Source organism: Talpa europaea, assembly GCF_964194135.1.
Source record: "Talpa europaea genome assembly, chromosome: 3".
Lineage (NCBI taxonomy): Eukaryota > Metazoa > Chordata > Mammalia > Eulipotyphla > Talpidae > Talpa > Talpa europaea.
In genome coordinates, this window is record NC_140069.1 from 40990545 (window position 1) to 41009543 (window position 18999).

The 18999-nt window shown below is 37.1% G+C and overlaps 2 protein-coding genes across 4 annotated transcripts; both read left to right on the plus strand.

Annotated features, from left to right (window-relative positions):
* Window positions 1–211: 211 nt before the first annotated feature.
* FABP4 (fatty acid binding protein 4) lies at window positions 212–5221 on the plus strand (the record flags this gene model as incomplete). 3 transcript variants are annotated; one of them, XM_084230021.1, is made up of 4 exons in its annotated part: window positions 212–284; window positions 2717–2889; window positions 4620–4721; window positions 5171–5221. In XM_084230021.1, the coding sequence occupies 4 exons, from the start codon at window positions 212–214 to the stop codon at window positions 5219–5221; spliced, it is 399 nt and encodes a 132-aa protein (XP_084086147.1). The 3 variants fall into 3 exon arrangements, with proteins under 3 accessions (XP_084086147.1, XP_084086148.1, XP_084086149.1); XM_084230022.1 differs by having other exon boundaries at window positions 4620–4718; XM_084230023.1 differs by lacking the exon at window positions 4620–4721.
* A 2579-nt stretch (window positions 5222–7800) lies between these two features.
* On the plus strand, window positions 7801–11016 carry LOC311168486 (fatty acid-binding protein 9-like; the record flags this gene model as incomplete). Its single annotated transcript, XM_084230020.1, has 4 exons — window positions 7801–7968; window positions 10074–10246; window positions 10704–10805; window positions 10966–11016. The coding sequence occupies exons 1-4, from the start codon at window positions 7893–7895 to the stop codon at window positions 11014–11016; spliced, it is 402 nt and encodes a 133-aa protein (XP_084086146.1). The 5' UTR covers window positions 7801–7892.
* Between the last annotated feature and the right edge of the window lie 7983 nt (window positions 11017–18999).

Below are 18999 nucleotides of genomic sequence, written 5' to 3' on the forward strand. Positions count from 1 at the left end.
TTTCTATTAAGAACATGACTCAGAGGAAAAAATGCAGGGGCTGGCAATAGAAGGAAATGATCTGATATCATTCCCAATTGGTTATTCCTAAGATCACATGTTCTGAGCATCTTTAAAAGGAAACTCTCTGCACTCAAGAGGGTCCATAGCACCTTCCTGAAAGCTGTCGCTTCTTTTTCACCTTGAAGAATAATCCTCGAAAGCTCACAAAATGTGTGATGCATTTGTAGGTACCTGGAAACTTCTCTCCAGTGAAAATTTTGATGATTACATGAAAGAAGTGGGTAAGGAAATGTGTTGTATGATGACTGGATTTATAAGTTTTTCTTTGGGGACATGGGATTATGGCTTTTTCACTTTGAAAAGATTGTCCATATATAAAATGCTGCTTTCTAGATAGAGGATATAAATGTAATAAATGAAAATAATTTCAAGGGGTCTGTGAGCCCCATAAAAAGTTCTTTTGATGCTAGAAACATTTTAGGTCAATATTACATCTAATGCTTTTTAAAAGTGAACTGATATGAAAGTCTAAATGGAATTTTCATGGTCTGCAGAAATGATGAAATTTTATTTGCCTGCTAAAGTTGGGGATCTTTGGTTTATTTGGCTCATTGCCTGTTTTCCTTTTGCATAAAAAATAAGTGATAAGTTGGAAATAAAACTATTGTATTTCCTAGCATGCAAAAATTTATCCTATATTTTTATCTTAATGTAATTTTTAAAGTATGTTAACCAATTATTTTATTGTCTTCCTATCAATCCAATAAAATGTGTAGCTGTTCTATAGCACACAAAAAAATCTTAATTTCAGAAAATATGGTCTTTTAGGAGCTTAAGTTTTTCTTTGACCAGAAATTACAAGGCGTACCATAGAATTATTTAGAATTCAAAAGATTAATGTTGGCTTTCAGGTTTTTAGAGTCTGCTAACATTTCAATACGCTGTGTGGAAGATCTCTAGAAAATTATGAAGGTAAAACAAAGGGGGAAGGAGGTAAATTCTCATTCAGGCGGTTCTACTTTGAAAACCTTACTCACCACACTCATATACACATTAAAATCCTATCAGGGGTTCCAAATTGAGGAGGGATTTTTACACAATATCTGTATTAGGGGTTATGATTTAATGCCTCAATCTTGAGACTCAACTTTATCCTAAATGATATATGTTTTTTGCTTGTCTGTAAGTCCTATTTTCTTTTTTTTCAAAGCCAGGAGAGAAATCAGGGACTTCTGCATGAGACCTAACTTTCTAGTATATCAAGTAGTTGTGATTTAGTGAACTAATTTATATGTATTATATAGAAAAGTCAGGATTTGAGCTATTTAGCTATTGATTTTTATAAACATTTTGTACTTTTAATATTTATATTTAAATTGTTATACCAATGTGTTTTAAATTCTAAAGTGTTAATGGTAATGAAAAACAATGTTAAATTGATGAAATTAGCTGCTGTAATTGATGGTCCTTAGTAAATATTCCCTTCATCAGTCAAATAAGGACAGAATCAAGCAAATATGTTTTTGTCCAAGACTGGTGATTCTAGAATCACCCTCACTGTTGCATCTACACACTATGCTCACTCACTCCGTGGACTTGGTGTTTTGTTTTGTAATGGAGTCAGGACTTAAAGCAACATAGTGCCATCCTGTCTGTGGCTACTTTGCAGACAGAAATCTAAATCAGAGCTTCAGGATTATTTGTTTTAACAAGTATTTCTTTCCCTATCCCCTTTAGTTCTAAATTTAGTCAAAGAAGTACCTTAAATTTGTATACCTGTGTTAAAAAATCCACATATCTATGACTGTCATAAATTCCTTGTGACATGTACAATGATAACAGTTACTGCTGTATTAGTTTAAATTGTCCATCTCATAGCTTACATTCGAAAATTAGATTCCTCTTTTGAAAATGGAGAGTTGGCAACTTAAGTAATTGGGAATTAGACAATTCTAAACTTACTAATATAGTGATTTCTTACATTTTGAAGTTTTTCACAACTGATGCTTAGACTCGCTTCAAGATTTTTAAGTTATTGAAAACATCATCACCATTCTAAAATGGTAGGAATGTGGGAAACATTTTTAGAGAAATTAATCAAAATCTTCATTTCACTATAATTTGGAAAGCAGCCAAGAAAACTTGGCAGCAAAATACCATGAAGTGTGATTTTTATACAACCAAAATAGATTTTTTTTTTAATTGGGTAAATATATCACACAAAATTCCTACTGAAAATTCTCTCTTTGACAGTGAATTAGATCATGTTCATTATCTAGGAAGGAAAGGTCAGTGTGGTGCCCACCTTTCATGAATTGAATAAATGAAAATAGTTGCCCTAATGGCTAATATGGTTTATTAATTTGAAAGTTTATTCCAAAAGATTAAACTTGGAACAAATTCTTATTGAAAATTAAAAATGGGACTTCTGCAGAGCTGCATCAAGTGACCCAGAAGGGGAAAATTAAAGAATAAACCTACACCCAATTGTGCTTCATGCGTTTCTTTAAGACACCTCACCTGCTCTACTTCACTGCAGGGGTTGCTTAAATGAGGCCTTTTAGAAACCCATGAGTGTCTTTTTTTCCTTTTATGCTCATATGTATCCACCTACACACACACACACACACACACACACACACACTACGGCTCTGACTTAAAGAAGTGCCAGAGAATTGTAGGCTTGACAATTTTTTTTCTTTTCCCTATGTAGGTGTGGGCTTTGCCACCAGGAAGGTGGCTGGCATGGCCAAACCCAACATGATCATCAGCGTGAATGGAGATGTGATCACCATTAAATCCGAAAGTACCTTTAAAAATACTGAGATTTCCTTCAAACTGGGCCAAGAATTTGATGAAATCACTGCAGATGACAGGAAAGTCAAGGTAAGCAATAAGGATTTGGAGCAAAGGAAAAACCTGCCTTTTCTACCTTTTACTTTATCTTTAAAATTTTTTTTTTCTTACATCGTGGTTAATTTTTGAACATTATTTGATTTCTCCCGGAAGGTGTCGTCCCGTATTCCTCCCACCGCCGGCACCTGTGATCCATTTCTTCCATCCCTTAAGCTCTACCCTCTCCTATTTTGACTCCTCCTTCCTCCCCCTCCCTTGCTGTTTGCCCCAGACCTATGGTCAGCTAAAAAGTTTTGTCTGTTTCCTAACCTTTTGTTTGGTTTTCTATATTCCACATATAAGTGAAACCATCTGATATTTATTTTTTTCCTTCTGACTTATTTCAGGCAGCATAATCCCTTCGAGCTCCATCTATGTTGCCACAAATGGCATGAGTAATTCCCCCACTAGGAATCTACCCAAGGACACAAAAACACTAATTCAAAAGGAAATCTGCGCTCCCATGTTTATAGCAGCACTATTTAAACAGCTAAGATATGGAAACAACCTAAATGCCCCAAAACAGATGAATGGACCAAGAAGAAGTAGTATATATACACAATGGAATACTAATCAGAGATCAAAAAATAGCCTGGCTTTTATTTTTTTTTTATTTTTAAAGATTCATTTATACAAGCACTGGGTACAGTCAGAGGCACGGGAGGGTGAGAGAATTCACCAGAGCCAGAGCGGAGAGTAGAACAGGCACAGTGACGAAGTACACTGCTGAGGGGAGCAGCGGGCAGCAGGAGAGGTCTGCGCGCCATGTGGGACCCTCGCCCAGCGGCCAGGGATCGAACCGGCGCGGCAAAGGCTGCAGGCAGCTTCGCAACCCAGCGCTCAACCGCTGCGCCACGGGGAGGCCCTAGCCTGGCTTTTAAATGTCCACAACTCATAAAAAAGTCATTTTCTAAAAAGGGAAAATTCGTCTCGTAATCCAAATATCCCTGACTGCCAATATCTAAACCATGTTGCCTTCAAAATTTTGGTGAATTTCCCCTTCTTATAAAATTGTACTTATGCTTTTAAAAAAATATCAACAAAATTTATTTTTCAAACCATGCATAGAATATTTGAAATAAATTAAAGAAATATGTTAAAGAATTTTTATTTCAAAATGGGGGACAGGGCCTCCCTGGTGGCGCAAGGGCCTAATCCTCAGCACTATGAAGCTCTCAGCACTCACTGAAGCATGAGTTCGATCCCCAGCGAGGGAGGTAACCCACATGGCACAGCAGACCTGTCCTGTCTTTCCCGCTGCTCCTTTCAGCAGTGTATTTTAGTAGATCAGCCTGTTCTGCTCCCTAGCCTGTCTCTGGTGAATCCTGTTACCCATCCCTGCCCTGCACCTCTAGCCTAAACTCCAGCTCTTGTATGCATAAATAAATAAAATAAATCTTTAAAAAAATGGGGGGGCAAAGAAAGGTAATCACCTGTTATATTTCCATTTTTACATAAATTTATTATTTCTGTTCCTTCAGTTTTTTTTCCAAATGCTTGTCTGTATAATATTGCTCATTATATATATATGTGTGTGTATGTATGTGTATATGTATATAATTTTATATGCTTTTTTGACACATTTTTTTCTCATCACAATATATTCTTGTAATTTAGAAATACTAATGACCTCAAAATGTTCTTTCAAATAATAGTACTGAGTACTGTACTTTTATTTTCTGCCATAATATATAAATGTTAACCATTTTTATTACCTGCAGAGCATCATTACCTTAGATGGAGGGGCCCTGGTACAGGTGCAGAAGTGGGATGGAAAATCAACCACCATAAAGAGAAAACGAGTAGATGATAAACTGGTGGTGGTGAGTATATTCCAGCTACTTAATTCTAGATCACACTGCAAAATCATCTCATGATCATTATTTTACCAAAAGAAACACATAATCACCCTTTTAATGTAGAACAAAAAGGTGATTCTGTTAGGTTTATGGCTTTAATCTGGCAGTTGCCCTCATGTTTCTAAGCTCTCTTCAGGCTTATTGTCCTCTGGGAAGTAGTCTCTGGCCCATCAGCCTGCACCATATGTATAGTGCATTTCTGTTTAATAATTATCACTCACTTACAGATTGCACATTTCCTTGAGGGGATTTGTATCTTCTTGGTGTTTATATTTCCTTAATATTATAGTATCAGATATACATAGCAGCCCCAAATACCTATCAAGTGAGTATTTTTTCCTTCCCAATATTGAAGACGATAAATAAATCCATGGTTTAATCTCAGTGATTGACTACGATTTTTTTGTGTCTAGGAATGTGTCATGAAAGGTGTCACTTCTACCCGAGTTTATGAGCGAGCCTAAGCCAAGGGATCAAGGGACATTGATGGATTGAAGTTTGCATGGAACTCTGCAACATTCCATTGGATATATTGTCCAAACACGTATTATATTTCCCACTAATTAGCAAGCAACTAATTTTCCCCAAAACTGATTTTATTCAATGTAGCTGTGTTAGTTAAATAAAATTTTTTGGTTTTAGAAGGTGATGTAATGAGTTATTCATTGTGCTAGAGAATTTCTTACTAATAATTCAGAGAAGGAAACAAAATTGTATTGTTTTGTTTCTTGTGTAATTTTTCATAATCATCTAAAACAAAAAATTTATGTTTGTGAATTTTCCATTGTCTTATGTAGATGATAAATAGGTGCTGTTATGTTCTGCTTCAGCACATTTACAGTCAAATAACCATTTCTCAGAGACCTAAGATAGTTTTAAATGTAGTGAAATTGTCCACAGCCAGTTGACTCAGGGCTGGCATTTCACCCTACCTGTCCTAGAGTGTTCAAAGAGACAGGTAGATGCATGCTATAGAAAAATTATTTGTAAACTATCATTTTTAATCTGAAAAATATTTGGTAAATAAGCTATTTCTGGAATCTCTCAAAAATTAAGGGCAAGTAATCCCATAATATTTATTCCAGAAAAGAGAGGTGACAGCCTTCAAATGAGTAATGACTCAAATGTTCCAAATTTTTCTTTTTCTTACCAGTGGAGCTTTCTATTCAAGTAAAATATTGAATGCATTCTGGAACTTTTTATTTAAATAAATCTCCATGGACTCCCAGTATATCAAACAAACAAATGAACCGATCATGAGATTTCCCAGGGGTGGTATGTGTGTGTGTGTGTGTGTGTGTTGTTCTTTCCCTTTTGTGGAATCTTTGAAGTATTGCTACAGATCACTGGAGTGTCAAGTATATAGAATGAAACTTCCAAACCACATACTTCTCCTTTATAGTGAGCCAAAATGTGTTAAAATATGTGCTTTAGTTGATATAATTTGTTTTGTTTGTGATGCTTCCCTTAAAAATAATGCCAGAGATGTTTATTTTCTGAATTCCCGTCCTATGTGTAACGCCAAGATATGGAGAGACCAAAACAGGTGGGCTGAGTTTCTGATTGTAAGAATTTACTTCTTTGAAAACAGAGATTCACATTCTGATCTTGTGCTCACTAGAGGATTAGAGAATCAAAAGAGATTGGAAAGGATTGACTAGGAAAATTCTTTCTAAGTCAAAATGTATTAGGCACTTACTATGGAGCCAGGTAGTTTGCATCTTTACTTCATTTTTCTTCAAAATAATATTATAAAAGGAATTAGTATTCCTACTTAAAGATGAGGAAATGGAGGCTCACCTTTGAATACAATTTCAGCTGCTCAGACCCTTATTTTGAGCACAGGTTTCAGTTTCCTGAAACTGACTCCAGGGATTTTGTTTCCTCTGTTTTGTCTGCCAAATATTTTAATAACCATTCCTAGCTATAAAGATATTGGCTATAAATGTTTTTACATGTTTTATCAAAAGAAATTCTTTCCAAGTTGATTTACAGCTTCATGGTGCCAAAGCACAGGGTTTCTTCCTTTCCCCAAAAGATGGTTTGAATACATATTTCTTTGAATTGAGGGAGTATTTGACATAGTCAGATATTGGCATAAAGATTCTTTTTGCTATCATTTGGCAATTTAACTTTCCAGCCTTCTTCAAAACCACTGGAGTTCAAAGCTGTGATACACATCTACAACCTGTGAGCCCTAAGGAGGCTCTTTGTAAAGTTCACATCTATTACTTCGATTGTGGAAGGTGATTTCAGAAGCAATTGTACAGAGATTTAAATTATTTGCTGCTTTTGTTCATCTCTTAGAATGCAGTTATTAACAGACCATATATCTCCCTAGCATTTCTGTCCACAATTTTAAATAGTAGCTTTAAACAGCAAAATTATTTTATAAGCCTAAACTCTGAATTTTCCAAGCATTCACTCCACTTCTTTTTTAAAGCTTAAATCACAATATACTATTCAACGATAATTGTCACCTTTTTTTTAGTTTGCAATTACTCTTGATTAACAACAATGATAATATTAATAATAGCCTACATCTCATTCCAAATGAATGTTCAGTTACATTAAATAATATCAATTCATCAACCCTGCAAGGAAGGGAGGAGAGGATATTATTTTAATGAAATGGGTACTCCGGCACTGTGACTTGTTCAAACAAAAAAAGAGCTGAGGTGGACCAAGCAAGGATGTCCTTGTATCAGGTACGAAAACACCTCAGCAGGGTGTTCATTAGACGTTGTCGGGATATTCTCTCCAAGTTGACGTAGCAGTCAAGGTTCAAAAGACGGATGGCAATTGAAAATTGTCCCGATTCCACAAGTAATACTTATCAGGTGACACTTGGATGTAAATCTCTACTAGAAGCTATAATCAGTGGCTGAAATTCAACTCCACATGTTAATTTTCTGTTTCATAATTTGGAGGTAAGTAAAATGAGTCAAAGCTGCTGCCTGGAATCTTTGGTCCTGCTGCCAAATTGGCTATTTGGCAATAGCTTTGGGCTGCCCATTGGCTATTTCAGGAGAGTCACATGAGGGTGATGCCTTTTAAATTAACAGACTGGTAGCACTTCATTGCCTAAGTTCCTTCGACTTTCAGTTGTGAGTGCCTCTTCTTAGCAAGCTTTCCATGACGATGGAGCAGTTCTTGGGAACCTGGAAGCTGGAATCCAGTGAAAACTTTGATGAATATATGAAAGAATTGGGTGAGAAATACCATTACAAGATTTGGAAACTGGCATCTTTTTTTGTGAACTGCTTGAGTTTGCACTTTATAATGAATTTTCCTACAATTTTCTTTCTTTTGTGACTCTAGGGCATACACATAGGAAGTGAGCAAAGTCTTTGGATCTACCTTGGCTTTTTAAATTACTAGTAAAGTTTTCTATTTTTCAAATATTAGACCCACAGAAACTTCCTTCTTGTGGTTATCCAGATATTTAAACCCATTTTCCCTTTATGAAAATACATCATCCTAACCTCTTGATAGAGTTTCTCTTTTACTTGGCTGTTTCATCAGTTTTTTCCATCTTTACATTTGTAGAGAATAATAACTACTCAAACATATCAACTAAATATGCTTCAAGGTTTGTTTTAAGTTATAACTTCGAAAGAGCAATAACAAATAACAAAATTTCCACTTGATAAATTTTCAGAGTTCTAATAGACATTAGATGTATTTAAAAATATTAACTTGAAGAATTTTGATTTTTTTTTGTTGGAGAAATAGAACAATTTTACTCATTGACTATTTTAGCATTGAGTAGCTCTCAACCATATAAACTTTATGCTTTACCTTTTACTTAAATAAGCATCAATATAATGACTTGAGTCTTTAACAACAAAGATGTTCTTATTACTATTATTTACTAGTCTTAAAAAAACAGTAATTTTTAATATTTAATTGACATTTTTAATGTTTAATTAAGAGAATCATCTCCTCTCTTGCAATAATAAATTGCTTATGTAAAATCAAGAATTTTTTTAACTCGACTTTTTTTTTTAACTTGGCTGAAATGATCAATGTATGCTTATTAACCTATTAATGATATGTTTACTTCTTCCAGGAAATCACACAATTTCTTATCTTGCATAATAAAAAATCAGTGTGCTTGTAAAATAATATTTGTTCCCTTTTATAGTCAGTATTAACTTTCTCAGGGTATATTAAGAAACAGTTCTCTATCTCTTCATGGTTTCCTAGTGTTAAGTTTAAATGTGAGGACATCTAAGAAATTTGAGGCTTATGGCAGGAGTAGCTCTTGTCAGTTTTGAGCTGAAGCTGGGTTCAGGCAGAGCACAAGAGGGTGTCACAGGTGATCACCTACTCCTGTATGTGTATTTGTACCATTATCAAGTTAACTCCTTTGATTTCCTCTCCCAACACACCTATGAGGTAAGTCTTACAGTTGCACACATTTTGATATTGAGGAAACTAAAGATTAGAGAAAGAAATCACATACTCAAGCTACCTAGTGTTCTAAGTTGGAACCCACTTTAACCTCCTCACTCTTCTTTGTGATCTATAACTAATACTGCTTCTGCAGTCAGATGCATCATGCCAGCTCAACAATCTGAATGTAAACTCGAGTTTGCAATGAATACTGGGAGAGGGACATCAGCTCTGCTACCCATGATGCAGGAGTCAGGTTTGACAATGAAAAATTCTCATCCTGAGCATCAGGGTCAGTGTCTAAGCTAAATTGCCTACTTGGTCTACCTTCTTTTTACTTGGCCAGATATGAACTTAATCTGCAAGTGAGAAAGGAGTTTGGATTTTATAAGTCAGCTTCTTTTAGAGTAGATACATCAAAATTTGTATTTCTTCTTTTTAAAGTGTGCTAAAGTGCTTGGACAAATGGAAAACCTGTGTTTAAATCTCAGCTCTGCTGTTTACTAGTCACATCACCTGGAGCAAGCCTCTCTTCCTCTCTGGGACACTGTGTACTGGTAGCTAAAATGAGGATAGTAACACCCCCTGCACTCATGTTGTAACACTCCATGAGATTAAATGCAAACATCTCATCACTGGAAAGGAACTATATAAATATGCATTTTTGATGAAGCACAAGCGTCTCAAAAGTGCATTTAAGCTTTTCAAAATGTCAAGTGTAATTATTAGACATATTTCCTACTTAGGAGGAGGGGTTTCGTCAATCCAATTATTAGAGTGATCACATTGGAGAAATTAGGGCACATTGTCCAAAATTCCAACAGGAAGGGTATGCATTCTTTAAAAATGCTTCCCCAAATGCTCTTTCTACTTCTTGTAAGCATCTTAAGATGGCATGTTGCTCATTCTACGTTGCAGGAGTGAGTGCTGCAGTCCGCAACGCAGTGGAATTAGTGAAGCCAAGCACCACTATTAGTGTTGATGGCGATAAGGTGAACATCACAACAGAAAGTTCTTTCAAGAACACTGAGATCTCCTTTAAGCTGGGAGAAGAATTTGATGAAACCACTGCAGACAATCGGAAAGTGAAAGTAAGCACCAAGTCTTCTGGTGTTCCACAATCAGGGGAAAACTAGAGAGTAGTTAGACATGGAGAATTCATATTATCAAATTAGTTTGGGTTGGTTTGTTCCTTAATATTATTTCTAAAACCAGTCATTTTGCTGCTTATTCTAATGCTTAACATTAAAAATGTTAACCTTCTGACTTATTTTTCTGATCTCTCATTTGTCATACAAAAGATCATATAGAGGAGAACAATTATTCATAGATAGTTTAGGTGCCTGGATGAGAACACTAAGTAATTGCTTGATAATATTAAATTATAACAAGTACTGAGATAAGGATTTTGTAGAAAAGAATATCAAAATAGAAATTAACAAGTAGAAGTCTAGTCAGAATATAGAGAACTGTTATCTTTAACAAGTAGAAGTCTAGTCAGAATATAGAGAACTGTTATCTTTAACTAATTCATTCATGCATTTATAGAGCACCATAACATTAAGCGGTGACGTAATGATTCATGTCCAGAAATGGCTTGGCAAAGAGACAACAATCAAAAGACAAATTGTAGATGGAAAAATGGTAGTGGTAAGTTTTGTCTAGAGTGAATCTCTTAAATACTCCTATTTATGAATGCCTTTCAAGTTACACAAATCTTTCACCTCCAGAATGTGGGGTTTGGGAGATGAGGGCAGAGCAATTTTAACCTGTCACCTACCAACACTAATAGATCCCTCATTGCTTTTAGGAGTGTGCCATGAATAATACTGTCAGCACTAGAATCTACAAAAAGGTATGAAGAAAGTGTCTACATCAGTGAAAACTTGGTTACTCACAGGAAACTGGATTCAAGAAGATATACATGAAGGCCCAAGATTGAAAACAAAGTTCTTAACATAATTGTTCAATAAAACCATGAAATCAAGTGTAGTTTTGGAACTATATGATATTGATGATTAGGGACAATTGATAAATTGGTGAAGCAAGGAGCTATCCTGTGAGTGTAAAGCCCCCTTTCTCCTTGTCCACCTGACTTCCTCAGTCCTTGACTTCCCTCCAGTGGATTCATTACATTTAGATTAAGGCATTTTAGGGGACTCCCTGGTAGTGCAAGGGGTTAAGACGCAACCTATGAAGCTCACCACAAGCCACTACAGCACAAATTCGATCCCCAGCCAGGGAGGTGACCCACATGGAGCATCTAGTCAACCTCTCTTGACTAGCCCACTGCTCCCCTCAGAAGTGTATTTCAGTCGATCTGCCTGTTCTGTTCCCCACTCTGTCTCTGGTGAATCCTCTCACCCCCAAAAACTCTGACCTGTACCCCAGTTCTTGTATGTATAAATAAATAAATATTTTTAAAAAGAATAATATATTAAGTAAGGCATTTTGTCAAAGGGTGTGCTGTTAAATCTTATGTCATCTTGAAGGGACATACCTTATAATAAGTGGAACCTACATTGGTAGTACAGATGCTGAAAGCCAACATAGATTGGTAGATAGACAGACAGACAGATAGACCAAGACAGACTGATAGACCAAGTAGACCCTGGACATTATGCTCTGTGGTTGAACTAAAACAACCATCATCTTACTTATCCACAAACTCATTTAAATTCATCAGACTAAAACATCTGTCACCACTGTTTACAGCTTAGTCTTTGCAGAATGACATTTTTTTAAGTGCAATTCCTGAATTTCTAAATGTCTAGTAAGAATATAATTGGTGGAGCTATACAAAATCCCTGAATACTTTCACCAAATGCTGTTGCTAGGGAGTACTCTCAAAGCTTAGCCTAAAGCAATTTACATAAAATTAAAGGGTGAAGCCTAGAAAATGTAAGGGTATTTGTAGCAGTGAGAGGAAGAAAGAGAAAACAGAGGAAGAATTATACAAATATGTTATACCTTAAATACAAAAATAGAGAGGACTCGGTCAAATATAAATTCTGAGAGTTGGGTTTAATATAGTACAATATACATGTCATTTATCATCTAAACTCACAAGAAATAAAAAATGGAAATTGATACTATCAATAATTACATCTGGACAAGTACAAATTGTGACCATTTTATGCAAGTGAATAGTATGGTCCCCTTCTAAAGGAGGAAATTGAAAGATAATGTGTAAAAGGACTGAGCACAGGGTAGGGAAAATTATTAGTTCATGAAGAAGAAGTAAACTTGTCAGATTATACCCTGAAGACTCTGAGAATACGGTTGTGCCCGAGGGAGGGGTTTGGTGGTAGCCATCCAGCTGCCAGATTGTGTCTGTCCTCAATGTATCTGTCTTTCCTACAGGACTCAAGTGTGCAAAATCTAACTATATTTGCCCTCCAGAAGTCAGAGATATTCAACCCCCAAGGTAGTGTCCTGTGCACAAAGGGAAGGATGGGTCAACTTCTCAATCAGAGGACACTCTCCGCATGGACACTGCAGATGACAGCTGTTTTATCCACACCTCAGAACAGGGGATGAAGGGTTTTCCACAGCCATTCAGAAGGAGATAATACTTCAAAAAGCACTAAACATTTTCGTGCTCAAATCTAGCTTTATAGAGGCAGAATTAAAAATAAGAATAATGGAGTTGTGACTTTTCCAGACTTTTTCTCTCATAAAAGCCACAGCTTAGAGGACAATGAGCCCAAATGAAGAAAAAAAAAATTCTAAGTTGAATTTTTTGTAGTAAAATCAACCATACTTCTGCTAAGGAAATCATTTACTCAGCCATTTCTGACCCAGTGACCACTGCTCAGTATTGTGTGATGAGCTGACAAACAGCCATGAGTTACACTTGGAATTCATAACTGCCTGTTGGTATTATGAGAAGCAGAGGCAACTTGAAACGCTATCGTTTTTATTGTTATTTTCAAATGATATCAAAATTTCTGTAAGGAAAATATTCATTAAAATTTTAAGAGAGTCTTCAATCTTTGCTAAAGATTTTCATGTAAGCAATTTCTTGTTATACCTGACTTATTTTCGAAAGACACTAAATAGCTCTTAAGATCATATTTTTCAAGTTGTACTGGATTTATAAAGGAAGGATAATAATGGAACTTTTCATCACAGTTAATTGAGCAATACAGTTGCATTATTTTTTCCCTTTCTAAAAGAGTTTGAAATAATGGAATTGAGAACAATTTTTATAAGTCACACAGGCAAATAAATTTTATTTTTGAGTGCTAGTAGCCTGGATAATTTAACAGTAAACCATTATTTCAAATCTGCATTGAAGTTTGCAGGAAAGTATTCATTATTCAAAGATTAGTTACACTACAACCATGGTTAGTAATATCATCAAGGAGTAATTCACCAGATTCCTTTTTTGTTTTGCTCACCACTACTTAGGAAATCACTGGCAAAATTAATTTGTTTTGAACAAATCAGTCTTTATGTATTTAATGCTCATATTTTATGCACAGAGGTGCAATAAACATAAAGACATTTGTTTTTCTTTGATGGTCATGAAAAGACAACTGACTACTCTGAAGATAGTAACCAAAAGTAGATGGGAGGGCCTCCCTGGTAGTGCAGGCAGTTGAGTGCAGTGCTGTGAAGGGGTCTGTAGCCTCTGCAGTGCCAGTTCGATCCCTGCCAGCCTCAGAGCAACCCACACAGTGAGCAGACCTCTCCTGTCTTGCCTGCTGCTCCCCTCAGCAGTGTATTTCAGTCAGTCTGCCTGTTCTGTTCCCTGCTCTGTCTCTGGTGAATCCTCTCACCCTCCGGCATATCTGGCCTGTACCCCGGTTCTTGTATAAAAAAATAAATATTCAAAAGTAGATGGGAAATTAAGATGACATTATAAATATCAGGGAATAACTTACAAGTTATGCTTGCTTGAGATTTCTATTTTGAACATTTAGAGAAAAAATAGGTTGTCTATCTGGAAGTTTTGTACCTAGATCCTGTGTAATTTTTGGAGAGGGATAGGTTGGGGTAGGGGGAGGGACATCTAACCATTAGCTCCCTGATAAAATTGGATTCCTCTCCTGCAAGGAGAAGGAGGGGGAATGTGGAGTGAAGGAGGAAATGAATGTGGCTTGAGAACATTCAAAACAGAACTTGAATCCTGCTTCTGCCCTTGACAGCTGTATTAGCATGAAAAAATTGGTTTGCCAGTTTAGTTTTCTGGTCTGCAAATGGCTACCTTCTAATTCAAAAGGTTGTCGTGAGTATAAATGAGACCTTAAACAATGTCCTGGCACAAGGAATGCCTCACCTCTTCTCATTTTTCCACATCACCTTTCCAGTTATAAGGCAATTAGAATGCAAAGATTAAGAGAAATGTAACTGGAGGGACTATGCATTAAAACAGTGGGCAGTGGGCCTCTCTGGTGGCGCAAGGGTTAAACACACTGCTATCAAGCTATTGGCAGCCTCTGCAGCAGGAGGCCAGGTTGCAACCCACATAGCATGGCAGACCTCTCTTGTCTCACCAGCTGCTCCCCTCAGCAGCATATTTCAGTACATCTGCCTGTTCTGCTCCCCACTCTCACTGGTGAATCCTCTCACCCCCCACACCTCTGGCCTATACCCCAGTTCTTGTATGCATAAATAAAACAAATCTTTAAAAAAAATAAAACAGTGGGCAGAGCAAATGGGAGCAGAAGAGTATCTCAACAGAAGGAAGCTTTGAACAGGGTCTTGAAGGAAGTAATTAGAAATGGACTGGGTAAAACAAGCAATGAAAATGGATTCTGGTTTACTTTGTAAAATAGAGTTCAGATTCCAATAATTATTAAAAGTAATATCTTTCAACCCATAGATTACAAGTAATTTCACAAGGTTTTTCTTTTCAATCCTCAAAGCAATCAGCAATTAACAACAGATGACAAGGGCCTCCCCGGTGGCGCAGCGGTTGAGCGCTGGGTTGTGAAGCTGCCCGCAGCCTCTGCAGCACCGGTTCGATCCCCAGCTGCTCCCCGGCCAACGGAGGAGGGTCCCGCATGACGCGCAGACCTCTCCTGCCGCCCGCTGCTCCCCTCAGCAGTGTACTTCGGTTCTTCTGCCTGCTCTGCTCCCCGCTCTGGCTCTAGTGAATTCTCTCACCCTCCTGCGCTTCTGACTGTACCCAGTGCTTGTATAAATCAATCAATCAATAAATAAATAAATCTTAAAAAAAAAACAACAGATGACAAAAGTAGAACTCATATGTTATCTTTTTGGTAAACATTTGGTAAAAGCTTGACCAGAACGAACTCCCATTTCACTACAGTGTTCTATCTCTTTAAGCCAGGTCAGAATTCAGTGTGCCAAGATTTGAAAACCACTGCAATGGTGATGGGTAATTGTCCACTGGAGATCTGAATTCACCCTTTTAAAGGAGAACTTTGATGCCCAGGAGCGTCTGCAAGCTGGGCACTGCAGTAACCAGTCCCTCCTGTGTCTTCGTGGGGCCACATGAATATCTTGCATTGAGACTGAGAGGAACTGATGTGTGTGCCTTTTCTGGATCAAGATAGTAAAGAGGCAAGTGCTGTCTACTTCTTCCCTGGCTTCTCCCTGTTAGGAGGAGAGGACCCTGAAATCTGAAGGGAATGTGTAGACACAAGATAAATGGATCCAAAGCCTCTGAGTCAGTCACTTCCTGAAGAAAAACTGCACCTAGACCAGGAATACCAAGAGGACTAGTCTATAAGCAAGAAATAAACTTCTGAGTTATGTCACTGAAATCTCAGGCTTCATTGGAGCAGTTATTACTCTGAGTCAGTGTGCATTAAGAGATGGCATCTTCACAGTATATGCCCAGTCATGAGCATGTTACAAGCTGGAATTTAACTACGAAATTAATTTTCAATTGTTTGAGGGGATAAAGGAGGAATTTGGAACAAATAAAAGAAAATATAGCTTAAACAGGAATTAACTGATTCTCTGGTATAACTTTATCTAGTCTGAAATACATGTTTATATTTCACATGTAATATATACATGATTTACACTTTTTTCTCATTACCTGTATACTACTTCAACTACTAAAAAAAATATTAAGATATAATCAAAAAAGTAAAGTAGAAAAAGTAGGGTATCTGGCTAACACATTATTAGAAAATCACCTTGTAACAGTATAATTTACATAGAAAGGGGAGGTTCCAGGTTCCCTGCCCCACCCAAGAAAGGGTGTTGTTGAACAGTGAGGGGAAGCTAAAAAGGACTGGGGTGAGGAAACCGAGAAAAAAACTTGGAGGAGGCAACTGGAGCAGAGAGACAAGTAAAGAAGTTGCATTTGCTTCCTGACCTTAGACTTGGACCAGGGACCTGGGGGACATGGAAAGAGATACATAGAGTCAAAACATGTAGAGATACTTGGAACAGATGTGAGTGAGAGACTCATGGGGGGCTGGTAATGGCAGCTATTACCTTGATTTGTATTTTGATTTTGCTCCTTTCCTTCCACACTTGCCTGACCCCGTCTGCCCCTTTCCTATGGTTCCCCACCAGAAGTTGCCTTAGACTTATGGCGAGTTTTTGGGACTTAGCAGCCTGCTTTCAGCCAACTCTGTATGACTGGGCATTTACCCAAGAGGGGATGGGTAGCTTTGGGCGCTTCAGCGGGAGACTATTACCTTTTCTCTCTCCTCTCTCTCTATGCACATTATTCTATTAAAGTTCCTTCACACTAAGAGCATGCTTTGTCTTTATGTGGCAGATGGCAGAACCCATTTAGAGAGCACAGGTTTGGGGTTTGGGGGTGCCCCTTGGTCTGTCCTCTAACAATCTGAATTTTTATAAGTTCATATTTGTTCCCCATGAAATAAAACTACACACATACACACACACAAACACACACACACATACACAGTCATATTTTTCACTATGTTTTGTGAGTGAATTAATTTTAAGGGATTCCTTTCTGCCATCAGCAATAAGGAAGCAATTGACTGAGTCCTAAATGTATTTGCAGTGGATCTTTGTGCAAAGGCCTGAAAAGTACAACTTCCTTTAATGTTAATATTTTTTTCTAGGAGGAAATGTGACAAATTCATATATGATACAGTGACTAGGGAAAGAAATTGAAATGCAGAAATTCTGTCTTCTATACCCTCCCCAGTGAATGAGTAACTTCAAATCTCTGGTATTCTATTAGGAATAATGATACAATGTAATATATTAGACAAGTCTTTGGAAAAGAGGCCATGTGTGTGAGATTCTAGTAAAAACAAACTTAATTACATTGTTTGGATTACAAACTGCTTCTTCTCTTTTCTATTGCCATTTAACAAAAGAAAAGCTATTAACTACTCTTGAGCAACATAAATGCAACTGTCACCATAGTAACCAAAAGATCTATTTGTGGCTCAGAAAGTTGTAAGACCTGATCTGCACTAAGAAAACAACTTCATTTCAACATTGTTAAAGCTAGAGAAAAACACTTCTGGGACACAAAAGAGAAAGATGTCAAGCCTAAAATGCCATTGTCACCTTCTGTCAAATAGCCATTTGACAGTCCAGCTCTAGTGCATAAATTCTGAAGATAAATCAGGTCAGTTCTATGGCACCTGGTACCTAAGAAATTCTATAAGGTATCTTGCTACCTAATACTGATTAGTTAGCTCTTTAATAACAGTCTGTCTTTGTCTGGAAATGATAAAGAATAATCACTGAATATTGTACTATATCTCTAAATGTTTGTTTAATGTCTGACTTATTAACTAGTGGAAGGCCTATGAAAGCAGGAACTACTGCTGTTTAACTCACTATCTTATAGAAGACAGAATTTCTGCATTTCAGTCTTTCCCTAGTCACTGTATCATATATGAATTTGTCATTGTTTTTCACTCTATTTGCATTTCCCCCTAGAAAAAAGTATTAACAGTAAAGGTGTTAAGAGTTGGCGCCTCAACTCTGTCCAGGGTTCCCAAAGACTACACGGAGCCAGAGATGCAAAAGCAAAAAGGCTTTATCGCTAGCTTAAGCTACGGCCCAACTCTGCCTGGAGTACTGACACAGCAGTCTCATCAGGTTAAGAGAGGGACCCCCTCCCAGAGTGACCAGCTGTTTTGTACTTTGTTGACAGGATGCAGGGACTTTTCACACCTGGGGCAGGGTCCACCCTGATTGGATAGCTCTCACGGTGCCAGCTAGGTTTCATTTACCCTTGGCTTGTGGTTTTTGCCCCGAAACAAAACTAGCTGTGCCCTTTTGAGATGACAGTTATTTCTAAAAATGGCTGCAGTCTTGCTCATCTTACAAAGGAAGTTATACTTTTCAGGCTTTTGTGCAAAGAACCACTGGAAATACATTTAGGACTCAGTCAATTGCTTCCTTATTGCTGATGGCAGAAAGGAATCCCTTAAATTCACTCGCAAAACATAGTGAAAAATATGACTCTGTGTGTGTGTGTGTGTGTGTGTGTAGTTTTATTTCATAGGGAACAAATATGAACTAATAAAAATTCAGACTGTTAGAGGACAGACTGAGGGGCACCCCCGAACCTCAAAACTATACTCTCTAAATGGGTTCTGCCATCTGCCGCATAAAGACAAAGCATGCTCTTAGTTATCACAGTTCAACAAAGAAGTATTGAATAATTGTCTGCATACATACTGGTGAGAATAACTACAATCTTGCACTATCTTGCAATTATCTAACATGTGTTTTCTCAGTGTTGCAATAAGATCATGGAATCTCAAACATGGAAAATACCACTTTTGCCTCTGGACAACCAAATGAAGGAATAGAACTTATAAATAAGTTTCACAGTTAGGTATGATTCATAGCCTTTGCTCTTTCCAGACCTTCACTGTATCATACAGGGAAGGAAGAGGGAAGGGAGAGGAAG